Genomic DNA, 25,559 nt, shown 5'->3' with positions numbered 1-25,559 from the left:
CGAAGCTGCTCCCGTGGCTCTCCCGTGGCTGCAGGGTGCCGAATACACACGAGGGAGCTGCAGGCGTGGCATGTTCGGCACCCAAGGTGCCGAACACGCACGAGGATCAAGGCCTCGTCAGAGATAGGATCAAGGCTTCGTCAGGAATCTCTGATGAGATTTTGACCGAAGAAACTGTTCGGCACTATAAGTGCCGAACCCTTTATCTTTAGCTGAGTAAAGATGGCTTGCACGGCCCTGCAGGCCCTGTATGCATGCACGTGCATTGGCTTAGGTGCATGCAGGCGTGACATGCTACAGGAAAATTTCTGAAGCATGAAAATAAAATATCTAAAATAATTATAAATTTAAAAAATTAAATTAATTATAAATGTAAAAAATTAAATTAATAAAATATATTAAAAAATTAAAATTTATTTATTGCTATCAATTAAAAAATAATAATATTAATTTTTATATATTTAAAATTATATATTTTTTAACTATCATATATTTTAAATAAAAATAAAATATAAAACAAAACAAAATGATAAAAGAATTTTTTAACTATGGGGCATAGGAAATTGTTTGGCATAACTACTGCCGAATAAATTTCTGTAGCCTGAAAAAAATATGTATAAAATAAATATATATTCAAAAAAATTTACAAAAATTAATAAAATATTATAATAAATTAAAATTATCTTTTAATATTAATTAAAATATATTAATATTATTATTATAATTTATAAATATAAATTTTCTAATTTATTATTTAATGAATTTATATATTTGAAATTAAAATAATTTCTAAATTTAAATATTCTACGAAAATAAAATTTATTTGACTGTTAATAATAAAATTTAAAAATTTTTAAATAAATATAAATTAAGAAATAATAAAATTTAATGGTTATTTAAAAATATAATGTTTTAATTTTTGAAAATATTTAATACGTTTTATTTTTTATTTTAAAATTATTTTATATTTTATTTTAAAATTATTTTAATAAAGCGTTCCAATTTTAATTTTAAAATTATTTTGTTTTTTATTTTTAAAACTATTTTAATAAAGCGTTCTATTTTTTATTCAAGAAGAAAGCTCTTCGGCAGAAGAGCTTACTAGTGCATGCAGGGCCGTACGTGGCCCCCCAAGAAAAAAAAAGCAGAGAGGCATGCATGTACCAGCACGCATGCCGAACTCTTTTCGCGGTCAATGCTTCGTCAGGAATCTCTGACGAATCATTGAATTATGCATGTTCGGCACCATTATTGCCGAACATGCCACGCTGCAGCCACGCGAGCAGATTGCTCTGCTCATGTGGCACGGTTCCACTTGTTCGGCACCATGGGTGCCGAACAAGTTATGTTCGCCACTATGAGTGGCGAACATCATGAAGTTCGTCATTATTGATGGCGAACTTCTGGGTTCGCCAATATGACTGGCGAACTATCAGCGTTGACACACAGGATCCGAAAATATTTTCGGATCCTGCATGATTTTAAAAATATTTTTTATATTATACATGATTTGAAAAATTGCTCCAACATATGACGTCCACAGGTCCATCAAGAACAACGAAACTCCTCCAACTCCCCAGCAAATTCAAGCTCTTCAACATTTTATCGATTCCAAACGTCCATCTCCTTGATCTCATCTTGCCCTAACCTCCTTGTCTGCTTCGTTTTCTTTTCTTTTTTAATGTTTTTGTGGGATTCTTGTATAATTTCTCCACAAAATTTCAAATGAAAGTCTGAATTAAATAAGGTAGCATGTGAACTGGTTTATCCTTGGATAATTTTCTTATCCATCTATTTTTATTTTATTAAATTTCATACCCATTTTGCACGTAGTATAGTAGGATCAAAGGAAGGACCCAGGGCAGGCCCATGCGAGAACAGAGCAACTTCAACGGACAGTAGGAAATGATAATTAGCAGAATTACTGCATTTTCCCTTCTTTGTCTTAGATGAAAGAATATTCATATTATCCCATTAAAAGGGTGTTTCATTTAATGTTAGTAAATTTTAACAGATAGCTTATGAAATTTGATTTTTTTTATTTCTTTAGTTTATATTAATTACAAATTTTCGTGTTTAAATAAATTTTAATATATAATAATTATATATTGTATAATAAATTATTAATTATATGTATATTTTTATAATAAATGTAATATATATATCTTTATTAATTATTTAATATGAAAGTAGAATTAACTATCGATTATTCAATTAACATGCTGAGACTTAGTAGGATAACAATGAAAATTATTAAATTGCCATCATATTAATATTACTTTTATTATTGGTGTACATACAACTTAGGTGTAAGGTAATGAAATGAATGTTAAAATAATACTCAATTATTTTATTCATTTTATTTTTTTATATATATTAAAAAATTAATTTTTTAATTATATTCATTTTAAATACCTTAAATTTTATTAAATACTAATAAATATTTTGATAATTAATAAAAATTTTAAAATAAATAAAATTAAATAAAATTATAATAATCGATCTATATATTAACTCTAATTTAAAAAGTTTTAATTTTTTTTAAAAAAAATTATGAAATTGAGAAAATGATGTATCCCATGCCAAGGATTATCATGAGAAGGCACCCCAATGATTTTACCAAAATTCCCAAACTTTCTAAGAATATGAATTTTTACAATTCTACAGGGACTAGTTCTTAAAGAAAGATATTCAATTACAATATAAATGGGTACTGAATTGCCTAAAATGCATTCCTTTATGCACAATGCCATAATTTCTACCTCATCATACCAAGCTGAATAATCTCATTCGTCATGTATTTAAGAGGTATCAGACATCTCCCGGAACCTAGCAAGAGCCTTCTTATGAATGAGAGTTTTGTAACTATCCCCGGCCTGCACCTCAAGGCTAGGATCCAATTTCTTCTGTTGACTCCCAAGTCCTGCTCGATGTTCTGTGGCTTGTGCTTGGACTGGTTCTATCATTCCACTTCCATCCTTCCCCAAGCCCTGTCAATCATATCATACACCACCCAAAAAAAAAAAAAAAAAGAGAATCCCCAGATGGAATTGTTAGAATCAAGCGGTACATAATGCTACAAATGAGCACCTAAAGGCCACCATTTCAACTGTAGAAGATATGCCATTTAGAAACATGAGAATACGTAATGCCTGTAGAAAGGAGGAATAAGAAATGCAAAAGGCACAACTTGTAATAATAGTAAAGACAATCTAAGAAAAGCCGAAAAAAAAAAAAAGGTTTTTACAGAACACATTCTATTGCACAAGTAGAATGAAGATTAAGATCAGAAATTTTCTGTGCGAAGAAGGAAAATATACCAAGCCTTCTTGCCAGCCCATATTTCGGAGCATTCTATTGCCCACATTGCTCTCATCAATTGCTTTGTCTGCTGTAATCACCTCATAACTCTGAGCATTGATGTTGGCATCTCCAACCCCACGCCCTCCACCAACACCAGGAGGGAAAGGCATTGAATCCGAAGAACCCTTTTTGAATGGCAAATCCCGATCTTGAAAGTTCAAGAATGATAAACACAAAGGATGCCTCACAAGTTAATCGCAATAAAGAGAGATACAAGCAATGGATCCATCAACTTGGACAACTGGAAATGTTATGAAAAAACTAAGATTTGACAGGCATCCCAGGCTCTGATTAGTTATTCAGCAGATAAACATATTATGTTACAAGTTTGTAACATGCAATAAAGGTGCCTATCCAAAATGAATTCTTAAATAAACTTACTTGAATCCCCAAAACCATAACCGGGCAGATCTCCCATCGAAGACGATGAACCATACAAACTCCTCCTTTCAGCTGCACGATCCCTATAGGTAGTCTGAGATTGCTCCTTCTGAGCAGAAGCAGAAGAGAGTGGCATCTCAGAAAACCTCCTCTTGCCACTCCCAGTAGATGCAGGTGGTGCATAAGAACCCAATGCTGATGCATCTGTTCTGAAAGGAGTTGCAATTGCAGATGCATCTGCATTTATTGATGTACCACCGACAGCAGTGGAGGTAGAAACTATAGTGGATGATCCTGAATATGAAGCATCCGACTTCATAACACCTCGACCAGAGCCCCTTATGACCCCCATAAGAGCCCCCCCAGAGCTATTACTTACAGGTCTTGGCTTGACTGGAGACTCCAAACCAGCCTGGGCAACCGCAGTGCTTGTGATAATTCCTGAAGTAGACACAGCACTTTCCTTCGCAGTGATCGTATCAGTTTTGAACTTGCTCTTCATGGATTGTCCAACAGAAAACGACCTCTCATCAGCAGAACCAGATGGCTGATTGTCATCAACAGTAACACGAGTTGCTTGCCCTTCATTACTCCTCTGCTTCCACATTGTCAATACATTGTTCATTTTCTTCTTGCTAGCCAAAATACTGCTTTTTGAAGCAAGCTTTATCTCTTTAGACTTCTCCTTTTCTTTCTTCTCCGCAGCTAATGCTGCTGTAGCAGCAGCCTGGACTGCATCATGTAATGAAGCAGCCTTCTCAGTAGCTGTAATGGTGGCAGCTGGTGCTGAGATGATTACTTTTCTATTGTTAGTATCTGATGGCTTGGAATGCTCAGATTGTTTATCAGATGTCTTATTGTCATTCTGATCTGTGCAAGGAATATACTGCTGGGTGTGGTGGTCATATGAATACCAGATCCCAGCATTACCATCATAATAAAGACCTGCATATAAGAGGGACATGAAAGATATAACGAAGTAAGAGGAGAGTTACCAAGAGCTTAAGAATAAATATTATAAATGAGCTTCAACTCCAAGGAAGAGAACAAAATACTTCTATATTAGTGGAACTATGAAAGGCCACTAGCAATTATAATTTCAGTTAATATAAATATGCCACCACCAGCAAGAAAACATAACTGTCAACCTTCATACTCCAGAATATCACCAACACAACACCCTTGGAAACTTCCACACAAGTTATTCTAATAACATATGCATGTTAAAATTTTTACATAAGCAAGTTTGCTCAACACACGACAAAGGATCAAAGTTGCCCCTTGACACACAGACAGCAAATGTCTACAATCTACTGTAAGAATACGTACACTCTTCTGTCAGTCTGAGCAACTTGTAAAATATTCAATTTTATTATTAAGAAGAATTAAAAAGCCCAGAAAAAAGCAGGCAATGGATCTCATTTTCCAGTTCCATAAAGGAATTACCTCTCTTCTTTGTCATATATGTATAACCATTTATATGATAGTAGCAACGATTGGAAAATTTTTGTACACCTTTTCTTTACTTGAGAGTGTGTGAAAAAGTAATAGAATGCTACCAGCTGGAGTTAGAACCTAGAGAAGAAATGCTGGAAAATCAATTTACAAGGTGCCAAGTAAAACAAGTAGTATTGACTGTTTCCACTATCAAAAAGCAATCCAGATTGCAATTTTAGGATTGACTATTTTCATTATAGCAAAAAGCCAACAGGAATCTTGTTAATGTTCACCAACTGCGCCAGAATACAACTTGAAATCGTATGTATTCACTCTTTGATGCAAAATGCTTGCTAAAGGATTCATTGTCATTTCCTAAATCGGAAAAGATAAGGAACCTGTATTTCCATCATAGTAGAAGCCAGAAGCAGCATCATAGTAATAACCAGATGCTTCATCCCATACAAAGCCAGATTGTGGAGCCGAACCATCCTTCTGAACTGTAGCCTCCCCACCATTCTGCTCTGGCGCACTGGCAGATTTGTCATCTGGATTGTACTCCTTTGGTGCCCATCCAACAGCATCGTACTAAGAAAAGAGAGAAGGCAAAGCTTTAATCGATTTTAGAACTGATAAATCAATAAGATAGAAACAACAAATGGAAAAACTAGAGGTGGCATAATACCAATACCATCAACAGCCTAGTCATAACTATTCATAGACTAGAAAGGGTAAAGTTGGCCAAGTTGTAAAAGAGAATCTGCAAAAATTTATGAACATCGAGTTGCTTGCAAGTTAAGAACCATTATACAGATGATTTATACCCATTTCAGCTTACCATAGGAAACCAAATTATTTGTGATGTATAGAGGAAGTTGCAAAGAATAATTCCCAGCAAAATGACGGTTGGACATGTTGCAACCAAGGTAGATAGATATTTGAGAATTTACATGCATTAACTAGGCAGCAAAAAAGGATTGGTAATATAGCTCACTCACACTGTAATATAATTAGATATAGCTCTAGTGACGATGGATTAGTTTTTGTTAAATGGGCACATTCATGGATAACACAAGCTGCCGAGAACCATTTGTTCCCTGTAAATGATTATCTATAATTTGTGGGTCCTGCTACTTCGTCACCCCTTACATTATCTTTTCTCCTGATCTATCCTCAATTAAAAGTGTATCATATGAAAAGAAACCAAAGGTTGAGGGAAGAATATGTGATCACCTGTTGAGCAAATGCTGCCGCCTCAATTGCAGCAGCCGCTAGGCTGCTTGACTGAGAATGGCCCGATGCCCCAGATCCCGGACCAAGAATGCTTTTTGCATATGCTACTCTTAAAATCTGTCCATTCTTCTCAAGCGTTGTTCCATTAGTGGCTTCAAGAGCTTTAGTAGCATCCTCAACCTACAATGCACCAAGCATTACTTTCATCTTATATATATCCCAAAATTTTTTTAAAAAGCAACTATTCTTTATTGTACAAAAGTGAAATGTGATCCCACAGAGTGAGGGGAGAGATATAGCGTCAGTTGTTCTGGGTGCACACAGAAAGTGGATCATCATTAATTTTTCTTCATTTCCTCATAGAACTGCATCAAGAATTACCACTTTCTATGATTGTAAAGGTCTATTGATAGGGAGGGAATAATTCATCATCAAACTTAATGATGCAGGAAAACCCTAGGCTTTTAGATGGCAATTAAGCTATGACTTATTATAGATGAAATCATAATGAATACGAATATAACTGGACACAAAACTCAGGTAAAAATGATAATTTTTGAGGACTTCACAATCTTAAGGGAAAGATAGTAGGTTTATCAGAAAACACAAGAAAGAAAAGAAAACACAACCCACAATTTATATTCACTGACTGCAGAGTTGACATATGATATTTGCAAAATTTCCCCCAAAAGCTCATAATACCTTTTTGAAAATCTTATATTTGAATTGAAAGAACCAACTATTTAATGAAAAAATTCACCAATAATAAGTGGACTTACTGAATGGAAATGTACAAATGCAAATCCTCTAGAAACATGAGTAAACTTGTCCCGAACAAGACGGAGATCCTGCAAAATAAAACAATGAAATTTCTGCACCTTCCTTGAGAAGGAATTCTTTTTTAATAAACAATTTAGCAATTTGAACCTTGATTGGAGCATGTTTAGAAAACTCATAACGAAGCATCTCCTCATCAGCATTTTCATCCAATCCACGAACCACCAATACATGAGTAGGACCTGATTAAGTATCACTTAGAAAGTTGTAGCAACGAGAACATGCTAAGAGAAAGCAAAAGCTCAAACCAACCTGCCTCGAATCCTTTCCTTCCCAAAGAAGCTGGATTTGATAAAGCTATATCTGCTGCTGGTGCATCTTCAGTTCTTGGCTCATTACACTGCAACAAACAAACAATTTTTCATATCATGATTGCCAATAATTATGATGCCACGAGTAGGGGCAAGCAAAATTCAATTACACTGAAATAACTAACCTAATCAACCATTTTAAAATTTTGATTCAGTTTTAAATTTTTGAAGAAGTGGTTTAATCAGTTTGGTTCAATTTTAAAGGAAAATTTTCAGAAACACTAAACTAATATATTACATTGACAAATAAATGCAGCACCCAATATTGTAGCTTAGTGGTTAAAGGTTAATGGAAAGAAATGGTCAGCTTGTGTTTGATTACCAGCAGCACAACATTTTCAATTTTTTGTCTAAATTTAAGTTTTAATCCAAGCCATTCATTTCCTTTCGTATACTCTGGAGTCTGGACCATTCAAATTAAGCTTTATATTCATAACACTAACCACAAACAAAAACCTAGCCACCTGCCTTCCCATACCCACAAGTGTACAAAGATTTATCATAATTAACAAGTGCCTGCCTTGCAAAAATTATGCACTAGTTCCTGCAGCATGCAAATGCAGACAAGACTGACATCAAATGTATGATATAAATAGTTTTGACCCGAATTTAGCCTTTGAATACTCTAGTCCCAGATTCGTTTGGCTTTTTTTTTTATGAAAAAGAGAAGACGAACAAAGAGGAGGATCAGCTTCTGCATGTCTTTCAACCTCCGTTTTTTCCCTTTGTTTTTCATGATATCATAAAATTTTTAGTAAATGAGCAATTTTAACCTCTCAGCATGTGGAAAAACGAGTTTGAGAATTTTCTTCAGCAGGATCTATGGATCAAGGAGTCCTAGAATTTTAAGACCTCATTGAGCCTTGTTTCTTGAATTACAAAATCATAGAACAGTTTCCACCTCAAATAAAACCAGTGGTAGCAATGGCATAAAATGCATATTTTTGAAAGCATGATCCTAATTGCTAATTGCACTAAACCTTGTAGTGTTCTAGTATTTTAAGCAAACATTCTCTTTGTCCATTACATTGAATATATTAACATCTTTGAAGAGAAGAACCACAAGTCTATTACACTTAATTATGGTCACCCACACACAAAGCAGTAACATGACAGATCTTCCCACATAAATTTTGATAAACACATAAAACATCCAATCAAACAGACATTTGAACTGTGGCTTGTATATAAACAATTTATATGTATGATAATATAAGCATAATACTGACCTTCGCATATATTGATTATATATAAGCAAATCTAATAACCCAATGGAACTACCACCAAAAATTCAATACCCAGGTCTAATGATTCCTCAAAAACCAAGTGAAGAAGTCACCTAGGACTAACATGTGGTTGGAGGTTCTTTTTTTCCAGGGCTGTGGTGGCTTAGGTAGAGTTCATAATTTCAAGCTGTATCTCTCAAGAAATGAAAAAAGAAAAAGAAGCAAAAATAGAGAGGAAGAGTTGAGAATAAGAAAAGCAATGGTAAAACAAACCTGAAAACAGGATGTTCGCCTTGCAAAATTGACACAACCACATATGGTGCACATCCAATCAGATGGTACCATGATGCTTCTGTGGTTGTTATGGCCTGATTTCACAGCACTTTCTTGACCAAATTGTCCTCCTGCCCCCCCAGTTGGCTTACTACTGAAAGACAACAGAATCCAAAGGGGCAATTATCATGAAGCCAGAAACATACCATATGGTTGTCATGTTAAAATAGGCTGCATAGCATTCTCATTGCAATATTGTTAATCACATGGAAATTGATAATTAACATAAGGCAAAAACAGGCAGATAAGTAAGAATTAATGCAGATTTCACGTACATGAATTCCAATTACTACTTAAACTTGCTAGGCATGGATATTAACATCACAAAAGGAATTGTAACATGATAGTTTGCAACGATGAAAACAATAAAAAAAAAAAGGTAAGTAAAGAAAAAGAAATACCTATACTCAAAGAACAATTTCCTGCCATCCACAACAAAACCATCATCCCCAATCCTATCCATCATAGCACAAGCTGCATCCTGGTTCAGAGAGGAAAATACAAAATACCATGCATGCCATTACTAAAAGCCAACAGATAAAACAGAACAGTGCCAGGTTATGCATAAATAATACACACCACAGATGGAAAATCAATAAAAGCAAATCCACGAGAAATGCCAGAATTCCGCTCTTTGATCACACGCACATGGCGGAGAGGTCCCCATTCAGCCTGATAGCCAACCAAGAGATTGAAATATTAAGAAACATGCATACAAAATGAAACAGAAAAATTCAGAACAATTACATAAAGCATGATATTACAAGTATCTGATACAAGTCTTCCTCAGTTGTCTTCTGTGATAGACCTTTCACAACAACAGTTGCAGATGGGGCCTACATAAAAATTAAAATTAAAATCCTCATTAGAACTCTTTAAGTCGCAACAAATTGATCTTCATGATCCTAGACAATATAATTACAAACATACCACTGTGTAATTCCCTCGATGCCGCTTCTCCTCACGGTCTCTCCGCCTTTCAGTCCTCTCATGTTGACCATCCTCATAACTGTCCTCTCGTTGACTTCGACCATGACTTCGACCTCGAGGGGACCTTGATCTAGGACGGTCATCACGTCCACGAGAGTGAGATCGTTCATGCCTTTTATGCGGACTCTGATCTCTTTCTCGACTCAAACCTCTCTTATCACGTTCTCGATCACGGGAATCGCGCCGCCTCCAATTTCCCTCTCTTTTATTGCCTCTCTCATAGTCTGAATCATAACTATGTCGACCATATTCATAATCCCTCTCACGGCTGTCCTCCCTATTTTGGCTGGAATTGCGGGGCCTGTAATCATAATCATCATATGCATGATCATCTCGATCACGTGCTCCAAACCTGGCACCCCTATCAAACCCATGATCACGATAGTTTTCCACGTTGCGATAGCCATCACGGAACTTATCAAGTTCCGTGTATGAATCGATATCACGATCTCGAAAAGTATCCATCGCATGGTATGAGTCCACATATGCTTTCTCATGTCTCCTTGACTCCCTATCAAGGGGATAATCTTCTTCATAACTTCGCCTTCTTGACTGAGGCCAAAGACCAACAGCAGGAGGTGGTGGATAGCTCTCCCTCTCTAGGACATCTCGGTGAAAAGCATTTCTTGCATAGACATTATCCCTGGTGTATCTTTCATCATGAAATCTCCTCTCATCATATGAACCACCCACCCTGCCAATGTATGACAAAATTGGATGGAAGAGAAAGATAAAATCCAAGATCATGACTCAAATGGAAAATAACAAATAGAAAAGAAACCACCATGACCATAATCAATGGAACATTCAGATATCAAGCAGAATCCATGTAGCAAAATCTTTCAAATAAATCATAACAAAGGAATTCATTGTAAAATGTAAAGAGAACTTTCAAAGAAGTGCTTTTACCCATAAGCACTACTTAACCATTGTCACAATGAGAAGCACTGGTCAGCACTCACCGGTAGTTTGGCTCGTGGACTCCACCATACCCTTCCAGAGCCTGTGGATTCAAGAGAATAAGCTATGTCAGCAACAAATATCAATCATGATAGAGGTTAGGCAAATCCATTCCATATCCTCACTGCCCCCAGAGCTTTCTCTTATTTTTCTTTATGGATGAGATGCCCCAAAAAAAATGGACTATCACATGAGCCCTAAAAGTTTCTTGTATTATCATCCCATATATGTGATATTAAGGAGGAAACCACAATTACGCTGTTATTATCCCATCCTTGCTGGAGACCATAGCGACCAGGATCCATTTCTTTGCAAGCCAAAAAACTGCTGGCGTAACCCTCCCCTTCCCTGCAAGGCTCTCGGTGATGCTCAGAATGTTCTAAATCCCGTCCTGTAATATATGCACAAACAGACACAATTATATCACAGCAAATCAGAAATTGCAATAACTCCCATGCCTTCGACCTTGGCTTCGTCTTTTACAACTTGAATCCTCAAAAAAAAATCCTCTCCACAAAGTCAGATAACACCCAATTCTGCAATTCTCTAAATCCAAAAATCTGATTCTTTCAACAGGCAAATAGAAGCATCTTGATAGCAGAAAACCATCGGCTAAATATGACATAGATATCAGCCAGGTGAAGCAATTAAAATACGAACAGTGAACTAAAAATAACTTGTAAATACGAAAATTTAAATACCAAAAAATTAAAATGTTCATGGATTCCCAGAAAACAATATCAACTGCACAAAACTTGACCGGAATGTGATTGTTATTGATTTCTAGGAAGCTAAAATAAACAAATTTACACATGAAAATTTTCAAGATTACATAAAAAATTTTAACAGAACAAAAATTCATGTGAACATTCTTATCCCTCTAAAATAGATTGCCACCAAAACTTCAATCGCGAAAACTCATATCAATATCTCAGCCTAAATATTTCGAACTTCACATACATATCCTTGGGGTGATGAATAAGAGGATTAAAATCAGAGAGTAGCGGGTCGATTAGAAAACCCTAAATTGGGAATGGGATGAACGATGACCATTGGCATACCTAAGGGTGACGAGAGTTTGGATCTGTGTAGACGTTTAGTTTTCTGTTCTTTTCAACCTTTTCTTGATCAGGGTCTTCTTCTTCGTTCCTCTGCGTCTTCGTTCCTCTGCAGAGTCCTTGTTAGGGTTTTCTACAAATACATGCTTCCCATGGAACAAATATTTTTTTTTTTCTGAGAAATAAATATTTAAGGAATAATTTAAAAAACTTTTACTTTTACATAGTCTTATAATCTAATTTATAATAAAAAATAATAATTTTATACCGTTAATAGATTAAAATTTTTTATCTAAAATTATTAGCAAATATTAATGTGGTATTTAAATTAAATAAAAATAATTTTAATTAAAATAAATTACATTTTAATTTTTAAAATTTATAAAATATATAATTTAGTTTAAATATTTATAAATTTAATTAAAAAATTATTTTATAATAAAATAATTTATTTAAATATAATTTATTTTTATATTTTTATAAATTAATTTTTAAATATTATAATTATTTATAAGTAAATATTTATGTATTTTTTAAAAATTAATTTTACATATTTATTAAATTTAATATTTTAAAATAAAATAAAGAATTTTGTAATATCACATGTTTAGTTTTATAACAAATCACTATTTTCATTAAAGTAATTGTGAAATAATAGTATTTAGAATAAACCATAACAATTAACAAGCAACAGCGTTGTGGACATTTTACTTGGCTATGTTTTTTCAATTGAGCTTTGCTTTGTTTTTTTTACAGAATTATTATTTTATTATTAAATATGTTAAAAAACACTACCTTTGCTAAAATTGCCCATCCTTTATTTTTTTTTATGTTCTCTCTTTTTTCATTTTATTTTCTATTTTTTTATTATTATTTTGAAAACCTTTATTTATAATAAAATGTAAATAACAATAACAAATTATGTTTTATTTAATAGACTATAATAAACTAAATTAAAAACATTACATTACCAACATCAACTACCTAGTACACGATGAAAATAGTCTGAAATTATTTGGACGACAGTACACATAGATTATCTTAGGGACGAGTGCCAACTAGAAACCAGCAAGTTCCATCAATTTCTTCCATGCAGGACGGCTTGAAATATCCTGCCACCAAGCATTAACATGCTCCCTCTCTTTCACCAAATGATACATTCCAGCTTCATTCACCAGGTATCTAATGCCAGGCAAATGGCTCAAATCAGCAAGTGTAAATGATTCTCCAGCAAGATACTTGCTTTTGGACAACCTTTGCTCATACACATCTAGCACCTTCTCTAGCTTCTGCTCACAGCTGCGGGCTAACTTCAAGTCCCCGTGCTGCCCCATTCTCGGCAGAATCACGAGTTGAAACACCAGATTGTACACCAAATCATTGAAGTTGTGGGCTTCCACTTCTAGCCATTGATCCACCACAGCTCTCTCTTCGAATGTATTACCAAGTAGATTTGATCCACGATCAGCATACTTCGATGCGTAGTACCTTATGATTGCCCTAGATTCTAATGCAAATTTTCAATATATAAGTAATTTCTCTAGCCTTATTTTCAGATGAATGCAATAAACTTGGATCTATAATTTCAATAAGTAAATATTATTTTTTTAAACATTAAAAGATATCCATTGGTTTAATAAAAATAAGAAAATAAGAAAAAACTAAAAAATCTAAAAAAAATTAAATTTAGTTTTATCTAGATATAGATGTAATCAGCTTTAAAGTATATATAAATATATATATAATAATTTTTCATTTAATTTTAAAATTTATACTTATAAAGAAATTTAATTATGATTTTCTATTTACTTATAATTAATAATAAATATTATTAATTTTTCCATAGATATAGTTACTAATAATAAATTGGTATTAACTTTTAAACTAAAGAAATCTAAAGTGGTCCAATTAAAATGAAGAAAAATAAAAATAAACTAAAAAATTTGTAAAAATTAACAAAAGGAAAATGCTAAGTAAAGAGAGTACCATATTTTTCTTTGCTTTAGTTTTATATTGATAGATGTAACACCTAATCTTTAGAGAAAAAAAAAACACATATAATCTTAATATTAACAGATGCTATTTTCTTGTATATTTATTTATTTGAGTTAATTATTTATTTCACGAGTAAACTTTCGTTTTTTTTAAAAATAATTTATATATATTTAAAAAATATTTTTATAAAAAAATATTTTTAATAAAATAATTTATTTTTTTATTATTTATTTTTAATTTAAAAATAAAATATATTAACATATTTATTTATATATACAAGTCTTAATTAATAAAATATTTAAAATATAAAAATAATCCATAGCAATTAGTTTTAAATTTTATATTAGATTTATATGCGCTGAAATCTATTGGAGACTCACAATAATTTGTCCAAAAAAAATTTTTTAAAACATATGATTTTTAAAAGTGTGATAAATAGTTCTATTATAAAGTTCGAAACAAAAATTTTATTATTTTAGAAAGTTAGTTTTATATTTTAATTTTTAACTTTTTATTTTCTAAATTTTATTTTAATCAAATGTTATTTAATAAAATTTTTAAAGAATCTTAACCAGTTTTATTTTAAAAAAATAAATTTTGTAAAATAAAAAGTTATTTTTATTAAAATGTATTGATTTTTCTTTAATTAGAGAAATATTTTTAATTAATTAAATTTTTTAAATGTTTTAAAGGAAAAAAATTGTATAAATATTTTTTGTAAAAAAAAATGAGCCTAAATTAAAATTGTTTTTTCGCTTCCGAGGTGCATATTTATATTTAGAAAAAATTAATAACATTATATATATTGTTTTTGTTTCTTTTAAAGAACTGCCTGCAAATAATTTTGAGAAAAGTTGGGAATACATAAGGATGAAGAGAGTCTTACCAAAAAGCTGGAAATCACCCTCCTCTACGACTGGAACTTGGCCAAATGGCTGCGATTACAAACACAAAAATTACTCATATACATATAAGTCGTAAATATTATACAAGCTGATATGCTTAGATCTTTAAGTTTAATTTCCAAGTTACAAAAATAATACCTGTTTGAGAAGGAAGTGAGGTTGCTTTTGCTCGCCGGAATCAAGATCAAGCTGAACAATCTCAAATTCCACATCCTTCTCCAAAAGGCAAGCCAGAACCCTCTGTGGACAGGCAGCTCGCACTGGACCATAAACCTTTACTACCATTTTCTTCTCCTTCCCAACTCTTTCCTTCTCTTGTTTATTTTGATTCACAAACCCTTGCTTTTATAGCTCAAATAATATTGCACTCTTTACAAATCGGTGGTGAGAAAACAATTTAATTATTAAAGGTTCAAATCACTAAAATACAACTATAATTTGGACATATATAAAATACATTTATTCAATTGTCGATAAACTCCTTTTAAAAAAAATTAATAAAATTTAATTTAATTTTTATTTGAAAATATTAAATAGCGAAATGCACTAAAATGGTGAATAGTACTCTTATAAATTTAATTAATTAAATAATAAGTGCATATAATTAAATTTTGGGAACTTGCAGATTCAACCTATTAATCCACCATTGTCTTATCTTTGACAAAAAAGGAAAAAGAAATTAAAGGTGGATGTAGTGTAGTCGTGTAGGCATCAATATATAATATAATTTTCTTTTTAAACAAAGCAAAAAAAAAAAATATATATATATATATATATATATGATATAAATCAAAAATAGGAAAGAAAAAATTAATGGCGGATGTAGTGTAATCGTGGAGATATCAATATATGGTGATATATTGGTGGTTGCCACGTGAGTCGTCTCGGATTTACAAGTCCAGCACTGACAAGAGGACGGCGCGTTGGGGTTCCTGGGGATAGCAGCATATGGTGGTTGTGTTCTCTGGTAGATTTACAAATCCATCCAAAACAAAGGACAAAAATAATTAAAAAAAGAAGTAGCTACCATAAATAGATGGATTTCTATTATGGGCTATCATCCGTCAAAATCACTATAATAAATTGTACTTTTTACAATGAAATTTTAGTGGAAAAAAATTATCGAATAAACACCTAAATTTTATTACTAAATATAAAAATTGTTATTAAAATTTTTAATATATTTTTATAATGATTTAATGATAAATTTTAATTTTGTCTCCAAATATTTTAATAGTGAATTTAATACATTTATTAATAATTTTTATTCCTACTAGAAATTTAATTTCTTACTATAAGCATATTCACAAGTTTTATATAACTCTATTTAATATTTTCTGAGTTCTTTTTTTGAAAAATTAGAACAATAATAAATATATATTATATGTTGGCTCATGTTTACAATAATATCATATGAGTAATATAACATAATATTTTAATATTTGAGTAGACGTTGGGGTAAAAATTTATTTATAAGGACTTTTACCACATAATTAAATGTTATATAATTTATTTTTCCTACAACCTTTGTAGTAATTTACATTTATAGTATTGCAATATTAGTATTTTGCTAGTTAAAAATAAAAAATCTTATATTGTAAGATTGAAAATTGACTTTTTTGAACGTAAATTTTTAATATTTTTCTAGTTAATTTATTATATATCACTATTCACTACACGAATTCACAATTTCACTAACGGATTTCACTGACGGATGGTAAATCCGTTAGTATCACTAACGGATTCACCAACGGTTTGCAATCCGTTAACGATAGTAACGGATTCACCAACGGCTTGAAATCCGTCAGTTATTCTAACGGATTCACGGAATCACTCTAACGGCCTACTAACGGATGAAGCCATCCGTCAGTAATCCGTGGGTGAAAATTTTGGAGCCAAAATCCCAGTCTTAAATGAAAGACCTAATTCCTTAAAATCAAAATCACTGAAATCTGAAGTTGTCTCCAACCTTGCCGTCGTTCACTGCCAAGTGCATCGTCCGCCGCCATCAACGGTTCGCCGCCATCAACGGTTCGCCGCCATCAACCGTCGACAACGAAGCTTATTCTCAACATCAATATCCACGGGCTCACTGAAATCGGAACTTGGTTCCAACCTATCGGCTGTTCACTGCCCTGTTCATCCAACGTCCACCGCCATCAAAAGGTTCGCCGCCATCAACGGTTCGCCGCCATCGACAGTCGACAACGGAGCTTATTCTCAGCATCAATATCCACGGGCTCACTGAAATCGGAACTTGGGTCCAACCTCTCGGCCGTTCACTGCCCTGTTCATCCAACGTCCACCGCCATCAAAAGGTTCGCCGCCATTTATGCTTGTTTAATTTTTTGTATTTTTTTGCTTGTTTAATTTTTTGCTTGTTTAATTTTTTGCTTGTTAATTTTTTGCTTGTTAATTTTATGATACATTTATGCTTGTTTTATTTCTTTGCTCAACCCGTTCCCATCATAGATTTTTTTTTCAAGACCGTCACAGTTTCCTTGCATTTTGACATTGCACCTGCTGGTGCACTTGGCAAGTGCACCAGCAGGTGCATTTTCACATTGCACCTGCTGGTGCACTTGCCAAGTGCACCAGCAGGTGCACAATTGGAAATGCACCTGCTGGTGCACTTCCAAGTGCACCAGCAGGTGCACAATTTAAATTGCACCTGCTGGTGCACTTGCCAAGTGCACCAGCAGGTGCACAATTGTAAATGCACCTGCTGGTGCACTTGCCAAGTGCACCAGCAGGTGCACAATTGGAAATGCACCTGCTGGTGCACTTCCAAGTGCACCAGCAGGTGCACAATTGGAAATGCACCTGCTGGTGCACTTCGCAAGTGCACCAGCAGGTGCATTTTCACATTGCACCAGCACATTTGGCCTAGCTACTAGCTAGGTCACTTTATGTTTATATATTCTTTGCATAGAGAGACTAATCTAAGGCCATTTGATCAATGCTTTGCAAAGATGAAAGAAATTATTTAATTTGGATCTAGATTATATTCTCCATCCTTAATTTTTGGCTTTTGTACATAGAAAAATGAGTGGAGAATGAAGTTTATAATCATTTCCTTAAGAAAATGCTGCATTTTTCTTGTATAAAATATGAGCATGATAGTCATGTGAAAGGGAGTTTTTCTTTGATTCATCACTATTGAGTAGTGATATAGAATGCACATGCTGGTGCACTTGAAATGTGCACCGGCAGGTGCATTTTCACATTGCACCTGCTGGTGCACTTGCCAAGTGCACTAGCAGGTGCATTTACAATTGTGCACCAGCTGGTGCACTTGGCAAGTGCACCAGCAGGTGCAATGGGAAAATGCACCTGCTGGTGCACTTGCCAAGTGCACTAGCAGGTGCACATTTCAAGTGCACCAGCAGGTGCACTTGGACAAGTGCACCAGCAGGTGCACTTGGACAAGTGCACCAGCTGGTGCACTTGTGCACCTGCTGGTGCACTTGTGCACCTGCTGGTGCACTTGTGCACCTGCTGGTGCACTTGCCTTGTGCACCTGCTGGTGCACTTGCCAAGTGCACCAGCAGGTGCACATTTCAAGTGCACCAGCAGGTGCACTTGGACAAGTGCACTTGCTGGTGCACTTGGACAAGTGCACATTTACATTTACATTTCATAACTAATTATTTTTTATTTTTGGTTTCTGCTTCGTCTTTAATCAGATGATAATGATCAAAATAATTATCAAGGCGATTATACTGTATAGTAATCTACCTGATAATAATTGGTTAATTACAATTTGAACGAAAAGCTTTAATTTTGTGCTTTATGGGTTTTGGAAGAAATTATTGTCATAATCATTCTTTTCCAATGACTAGGAAATCTCACACTCAATGCATACGAGGAGGATTGTGAATTTGCCGATCCAGCTGGTTCATTTAGAGGACTTGCACGTTTCAAGAGAAACTGTACAAATTTCGGATTACTTATTGAGAAGTCGAATATGAATCTTACAAAGTGGGAAGATTTTGAGGTGAGATCATTGTGTTTTAGGCATTATGTTCAACAGAGCTGAGGAAGTTTCATTCATGGATTTTGCCAACACTAGTGGTTAGCTCCTCAACATCTAAGTATCAGTCAAAACGCTGAACTAACTTAACAGTCATAGAGTGTCTTATTTTTGCTTTGGTTAATGATTTTCCTTAGAGAACTCTTGACACCAAAAACTTTGTTTGGTTACAGGACAAGGGAATTGGGCATTGGCGTTTTAGCTGTATCATGTCATTTTCTTGGAGGCCTATTCTCTCTGGTATGCTCCAGGATCTCACATTAAACTCATCATAAAAGACATGTTATTGCTGTAGATAACTGGTATTTCCTTAGAATTTTCACTGTATTCTGTCCATTTGGAATAAGACTTTCGTAAAAATTCAATTCAATTGATTTATTTTCTAATGATTCTTTTGTTTGGAATGAAAGAATTCAATTCTTTTTAGCTCAAAAGCCTTTTATTTGAAAAGGAGAAAATCTTGTATGATTTTGCAATAATTCTTTTGAATTCTTTTATTGCAAAATGAATTATGCTAAACAAGCGATTCAGCTCAAGAATCTGTGAGTTGAAAGTGTGGTAGCATCAAAACAAAAGCAAAATTCTGTAGAAAAATATATCACAAGAGAAATGGTGTTTACTATGGATGGATTTCTTCTAAAACTTCTACTGTCTATAGAACCACAGCTTCAAGGCTTTTGTATACAATTTGATAATATAGCTCCAGATGCTTAGCTGATTAGATCTGACTCTGTGAAGCTATATTGCAGCTACTGGGTATACAGAGTACTATTTTGACGCACAATCTGGAAGAGTATGCAGGTAATGATAGTGGGATTATGAGAAGACTTCATTCTATCTTTTCAATATTATTGTTTCAGTCTTAATTCATTTAGCTATGCAAACATTTCAGGCATGTAGAACACTGGAAGCCAAATACAAATTCCTAAATGAAATCCCTAAATCGTTTGCTTGTAAAATCAAAATCACTCTGAAATCTGAACTTGCCTCCAAAATGCACAGTTGTATCCACATGAAACCTTGTATTCAATTTGTTTCAAGTGAAATTTTTATGTTCTGCTAAGTTAGCATCTTTTGGTTTTGTGAATATAGGATCTTTTTCTTTTCTTTCTGATATTAAAAAGAATGGACAGGAATTTCTATAAATTGGTCATTCTAAAATTTTTATATCCAAAGTGCAGGCAGTCCTTTATAAGTTTGAGATTGGAGTTACATTGTTCATTTTTCACTCTTAACTACACATCTTCAATTATACTGCTTTGAAAATGACATCTCCATGAAATTAACTTTTTTAGTTGATTTTACATATTTAATACATATATATTTATGTATTTTGATTTTGTGTCCAGGGTCCTGGCAGCTGTGAAGGTGCAAAACATGACAAAAATTCAACTACAAAGTGCGAGAGAAAATCCATGAACAACGTTCGAATGGCAAAGACAAGGTTAAATGAACGTGTAAAGAATGATTGCTTTCCTAAAGTGAACAAGGAGAATCTCCAAGAGCCCTAATATAGTTTCCAATAGAACTTTGAAGAGAGGACCTTATGGTTATAAACAAGCTGAAGCACATAATGGTGCTGCCCATAATTTTTATTTCAAATTAAAATTGTAGTACAAATTCTTTAAGTTTCACATATATTTGAATGAGTAATTTGGTTTTTTACGTAGTATTATTAATGTACATGATGATGGATGGATATGAATGGATGATGATGGATGAATGCACAGGAGAACAGGTATGAAAATATTTATGATTTACCAAGGGAATTGGATGAACAAGGGTACAGCTCACCAACGGAATTTCCGTTGGTGACACCTAATGGTGATCAGTTGGTGTCACCAACGGAATTTCCGTTGGTGATCCGTTGGTGATCCGTTGGTGTCACCAACGGCAATTTCCGTTGGTGATCCGTTGGTGACACCAACGGACACCAATTCCGTTAGTGATTAAAATTACCAACGAGGATTTTCCCGACGGACTTAGTCCGTCACAGATCCGTTGGTGATCCGTTTCACCAACGGAATCTCTGTATTTACCAACGGAAATGTCCGTTGGTAATTTAAGATTTTCTTGTAGTGATTTTATAATACCTTGTTATGCTATTTGGCTAAATTTATAATATTGAATTGAGATTTTTGTATTTCAAATTATATTAATAATTGTAATTATTATCGGTGCACATACTAAATCTAAAATAAAAAAATTATTATCTAATTATATTATAAAATGAGTGCGATCCATATAAAATTTTATATATTTATTTATATAAATTCATACAAATCCAGTTTAAATAAATTTTGTATTTGATCCATGAACACAGAAGCTTTAGGTGGATTTTTCTCCGTCATCCTACAAAAAGTCTCCATGCGTTATAAATTCAGGCTTTAGTGTAATGGAAAAGTATTCAATGAATCAACAAAAAATTGAGAATTTAAAAATGAATGATTAATTTTACTCTTGTACTTAGTAAAAAGTTTAATTTAATTAATTTTCAATTTTTTTATAAAAATTGGTTTAAAAGTTCTAATTTAAAGTCAATTAACCAAAAATTAAGTAAATCAAGAAAATAAGAAAATTAATCTTATTTAAATTAAAAAATAATAGAAATTTAGTTTATAAATTTTATTACTTTTAGGGTAAATTGAGCTTAATTGAAATTCATAAATTAATTTAAATAAAAAATAATAACAGATTAAATTATATATTTTAAATTAAAAACAATTAGATATTTAGATCAAGCATCGATAATTATCCCTAAGCTTCTGTCTATCAACCTGATTCTGTGAGAAAACTGTTATAAATTATCTATTCAGGCTAATTTAATTTATGTGGTAGAACTGTTTTTTGATTTAACTGGTACCACTGCCATGATCACTAGATTTTTTTTTCTTTATAAAGCTAGGGGAGGGGACGGGGATTTAGGTGTGATCCACGAGAATTTTTAATATTCAATCATTCAGAACTGATGTAATTTCAATTGAACTAGATAACTAACTTATTTAGTTAGGTAAATGAGAATTTTATTTTTCTTTTTTCTCATCTTTTTTAAAAAACAAATTCTGTTATTAGATGAAAAAAAATACCATATGTAGACCAAGTAAATGTGTATAACAAGCTCCGGAAACCCAATAATAAAGCCAAAAAAAATTAAATCGATTATCCTTCACATGTAAACTACTATATATAGATATTTGCAAGAATCCCAGATCAGCAGGACTGTGTTGATTTTCAACATGCATTAATTGTTTGATCTCTGGTTCTCAGGTCAGAGTAGTATTTGTATTTGACAAAGGATTTTGATGGGTTACCGGCCATTCACTTGCAGCACTTACCTCAGCCATTCCATTCTCTGCCTCATTGAAGAATGTCCTTGCTCTCTTAATATGAAATTTCTCTGCTTATCTGTTACTTCTCAAACAAATACGTCATCATCTAAAAGCCTCGCCGGCGTCAGCTCATCTTGTGGTAAATAAATCCTTCCTCTACGTGCATCGGAAAAAGCTTACCCCACAATAAACAGAGAAGGAAAAAATAAGATACTATTCCAAGTAAATGTGATTCAGGAGCAATGCCCATGACTGTAAATACAGATTTTAAAAATATTTAAATATATAAAAAGAGATAAATATCGTCTATCCTTGAGTTTAAGGTGAGAGAAGGAGTTAGGGAAGGAAGATATGAATTTAGAGAAGTACACCCAAGTCTGTGTGTGTTTTAATTAATTATTCTTATTTTTTGAGTATATTTTATAATAAAAAATTAATCAACTTCCATAACCTAAATTATATAAGAGGAAAAGTTTAATAGTATTAATAATAATATAATTCTTAATAGTTGAGGTTAAAATCCGGAGAACATGAGAAAGTGAGGGAGCGAGCGAGCCTGAGAGGGAAAGGACACATCCAGGAGAAGCAACGAATTTGGCAAAACTAATAACAGAAATAGAAAAAAGAAAACGACAAAAACTAATAATAGAAATAGAAAGTTTATTGGAAGCATTAATTCCACACCACATCCTTTCCTTGTTATGTTTGAACATACGGCGATATAGAGATGTGTATTCGATGGTGAATGATATTTCATCTTAGCATGTACTGATCATTATTTTTTATTTAGACTGTCTTCTGATTTTGTCAATTTTACTTAATTGATGAACTATTTTTTACTTAGACTGTCTTTTGGCTTTGTCAATTTTACTTAATTGATGGATCAGGCCGATTCTACTGAGACTTTGCTAATCGAATTGATCCGGGCTAAAAGCTTGGAATCTGGTTAAACTTCTGACTTACGAGTTTGTCTTATTCGATAATGACTTACGAGTTTGTCATTAATTTCAATATAAATTATAATAGATTTTATATTTGTTATTTTTTATATTAAGTATTTATTATAGTAAATTTTATTATATTCATTATAAAAAATTATATTAATATAATAAAAATAAAAAATATAATTTTATCATCTATAATTATATTATTAATATTTTATTACTATTTAATAGTATAAATCAGTGTTTTAGAATATAAAAATAAATATTGAATTGAAAAAGACATAATTAAAATTTAAAAAATTAAAAAAAAAATAAAAATAGAAATATGTCTGATATGATTTTTTCATCAAATAAATAGAAATGGAGCATAATAGTAAAGTTTTAAAAATTTAATGGTGGAATAGAATAAATTTAAAAATTTAAATTTAAATTAAATTAAATTTTAAAATTTTAAATTAAATTTCAAAAAAATAATTAAAAATTATATATAATTATAATAAAATTTATAATTTTAAATAATTTTATTAATTTTTAAAATTCTAAATTAAATTATAAAAAATTGAAAAATTTTATTTATTTATTTATTTTTTTTGTATAAACAGCCCTTAGTTTTAATATAGAGGTAGGAATATATAATGTTGGCGGATGAGTTGTTATAGATTTACTGGTATACTTACAAGACAACCGACATTAAATATAGTGTTGCCACATGACTTTTTTTTTTGTCTGATTGCCACGTGAGTTGTCTCATAGATTTACTAGTTTACCTTTGAGAAGACAACAAAACTAGAAAGCTAGGTTTCATAGAGACAGCAACATATGATACATCTGTAAATGATAAAAAATATGTCTGAATTGGTTAGTTGTCTCATAGTTTTACTACTTTTAACTTTGACAAGTGACAACACAACTAAAGCTGCGTTTCATAGAGACAGCAACATATGATACATGCGTAAATGATAAAAATTAGTTCAGTTTAAAATTAAATTAATTTAATACTATTTAATTTAATTAATTAAGATTTTTAATAAATTTTTATATTTTATTTTTAGTATTATAAAATTTAATTAAAATATTTTAATTATAATTTAATTTTTTATATTATTAAAATTAATATATTACTAATTAATTAATTAATTTTGATTTTATTGATTTTTTCATTAAAATTAAATTAAAATAATAAAAAAATTTTAAAATAAAAATTAAATTTATTATTTTAATTTACTGCAGTCCGTGAAAAAATTAAACTGAAATTTTTTTTACATAAAACTGTTAAATTGAACTTTAATTATTAGAATGTGATGTTTTTTTTAGCTTGTTGCACTTGCAATTTAAAATTATATATGACTATTTTTTTTATTATTAAAATATCCAGAACTGATGAACCGTGCAGTTTGATTCGGATTTCTCAAGTCGAACCGGCTGCCTTCAACCACAAATAAATGTTACTGGAGACTGTTTCACTGGGTTTGGATCCCTGTCCCATTGCACCATTTCACTTAAAACAATTTTGATATTAAAGCTATATTTTCAGTCATTAGATTTTTTTATTTTGTTTTATCATCTTTTATAATTTAAAAAAAATACATAAATGTTTGTATTTAAACTGCTATATAGTTTGAATACATGATTACTTATTTATCATTTTTTATTATAAAATTATTAAAACTTACTTTTTAATTTTTATTATAAATTCTAATAAGAGTATTATTATTTTAAATTTAATAAATATCTTTATATTGAGCAAATTGTTTTAAATCATGTTTGGAAGGTAAAAACTATTGATAATTCAAATTATATCTGAAAGCCTAATTTATTGATAAATATAAGAATGAGATAAATAATAATTTTATTTATTGAAACATATATATAATAAATATCACTCTTTTAAAATTTAATAATAATAATTTATTTCCTTTCAATTAAATATTTTTATATATATTATTAACTTTATTTTAAATTAATATATTATTATTTATTTTAGAACATTAAATTAAATTTATTATTAAAATATAATTATATTATATTTATTTTTTTTAAATAAAAATTAAAAATGGAAGAATAAAAAATTTGAAATCTCTTAAATTTATTAAGATGCAATTACCATCATATTAAGTTTGTGAGTGACTATATTATATTTAATTATAAATTGAATTCATCGAACTCACTTTCTAATAAATATTTGTTGCATTATGACAGTAGCTAATATACAAATTTTGATGTT

General features: G+C 31.7%; 2 protein-coding genes and 1 long non-coding RNA gene across 8 annotated transcripts; 1 reads left to right on the top strand and 2 right to left on the bottom strand.

The window, feature by feature from the left end:
* Positions 1 to 2,611: 2,611 nt before the first annotated feature.
* Positions 2,612 to 12,298, bottom strand: LOC110609573 (SUPPRESSOR OF ABI3-5). Of its 5 annotated transcripts, none has more exons than XM_021749245.2 (16): positions 12,133 to 12,297; positions 11,329 to 11,462; positions 11,074 to 11,114; positions 10,052 to 10,805; positions 9,886 to 9,957; positions 9,701 to 9,793; positions 9,523 to 9,602; positions 9,062 to 9,212; positions 7,504 to 7,591; positions 7,342 to 7,433; positions 7,194 to 7,262; positions 6,415 to 6,594; positions 5,580 to 5,769; positions 3,745 to 4,689; positions 3,321 to 3,511; positions 2,612 to 2,990 (listed from the first exon to the last, which is right to left on the bottom strand). In XM_021749245.2, exons 2-16 carry the CDS (start codon positions 11,374 to 11,376, stop codon positions 2,802 to 2,804), a joined length of 3,183 nt encoding a protein of 1,060 aa, XP_021604937.1. In that variant the 5' UTR covers positions 11,377 to 11,462; positions 12,133 to 12,297; the 3' UTR covers positions 2,612 to 2,801. The 5 variants fall into 5 exon arrangements, with proteins under 5 accessions (XP_021604937.1, XP_021604936.1, XP_021604935.1 ...); XM_021749244.2 differs by having other exon boundaries at positions 9,062 to 9,215; positions 11,329 to 11,683; positions 12,133 to 12,296; XM_021749243.2 differs by having other exon boundaries at positions 9,062 to 9,215; positions 12,133 to 12,296.
* Positions 12,299 to 13,035: 737 nt separating this feature from the next.
* LOC110608778 (glutathione S-transferase F11) lies at positions 13,036 to 15,365 on the bottom strand. Its single transcript, XM_021748071.2, has 3 exons — positions 15,168 to 15,365; positions 15,011 to 15,059; positions 13,036 to 13,636 (listed from the first exon to the last, which is right to left on the bottom strand). Exons 1-3 carry the CDS (start codon positions 15,312 to 15,314, stop codon positions 13,188 to 13,190), a joined length of 645 nt encoding a protein of 214 aa, XP_021603763.1. The 5' UTR covers positions 15,315 to 15,365; the 3' UTR covers positions 13,036 to 13,187.
* A 1,502-nt stretch (positions 15,366 to 16,867) lies between these two features.
* Positions 16,868 to 20,734, top strand: LOC122722275. 2 transcript variants are annotated; one of them, XR_006349210.1, is made up of 5 exons: positions 16,868 to 17,347; positions 18,872 to 19,103; positions 19,236 to 19,302; positions 19,812 to 19,863; positions 20,412 to 20,734. It is a non-coding gene; the product is annotated as an uncharacterized LOC122722275 (long non-coding RNA). The 2 variants fall into 2 exon arrangements; XR_006349209.1 differs by having other exon boundaries at positions 16,870 to 17,347; positions 18,872 to 19,026.
* The last annotated feature ends 4,825 nt before the right edge of the window (positions 20,735 to 25,559 follow it).

Source organism: Manihot esculenta, chromosome 2 (assembly GCF_001659605.2).
Source record: "Manihot esculenta cultivar AM560-2 chromosome 2, M.esculenta_v8, whole genome shotgun sequence".
Taxonomy (NCBI): Eukaryota; Viridiplantae; Streptophyta; class Magnoliopsida; order Malpighiales; family Euphorbiaceae; genus Manihot; species Manihot esculenta.
This window is presented reverse-complemented; position numbering and strand designations above follow the sequence as displayed.

Coding starts and splice junctions, on each gene's coding strand:
- LOC110609573 (XM_021749244.2), bottom strand. CDS start 11,376: ATGGATCCTGGTCGCTATGGTCTCCAGCAAGGATGGGATAATAACAGC. Junction 9,603..9,700: donor TTATTGATTTTCCATCTGTG/GTGTGTATTATT, acceptor TCTCTGAACCAG/GATGCAGCTTGTGCTATGAT. Junction 5,770..6,414: donor CGGCAGCATTTGCTCAACAG/GTGATCACATAT, acceptor CTCTTTTCTTAG/TACGATGCTGTTGGATGGGC.
- LOC110608778 (XM_021748071.2), bottom strand. CDS start 15,314: ATGGTAGTAAAGGTTTATGGTCCAGTGCGAGCTGCCTGTCCACAGAGG. Junction 15,060..15,167: donor CTCACTTCCTTCTCAAACAG/GTATTATTTTTG, acceptor TTGTAATCGCAG/CCATTTGGCCAAGTTCCAGT. Junction 13,637..15,010: donor GGGTGATTTCCAGCTTTTTG/GTAAGACTCTCT, acceptor AATTTGCATTAG/AATCTAGGGCAATCATAAGG.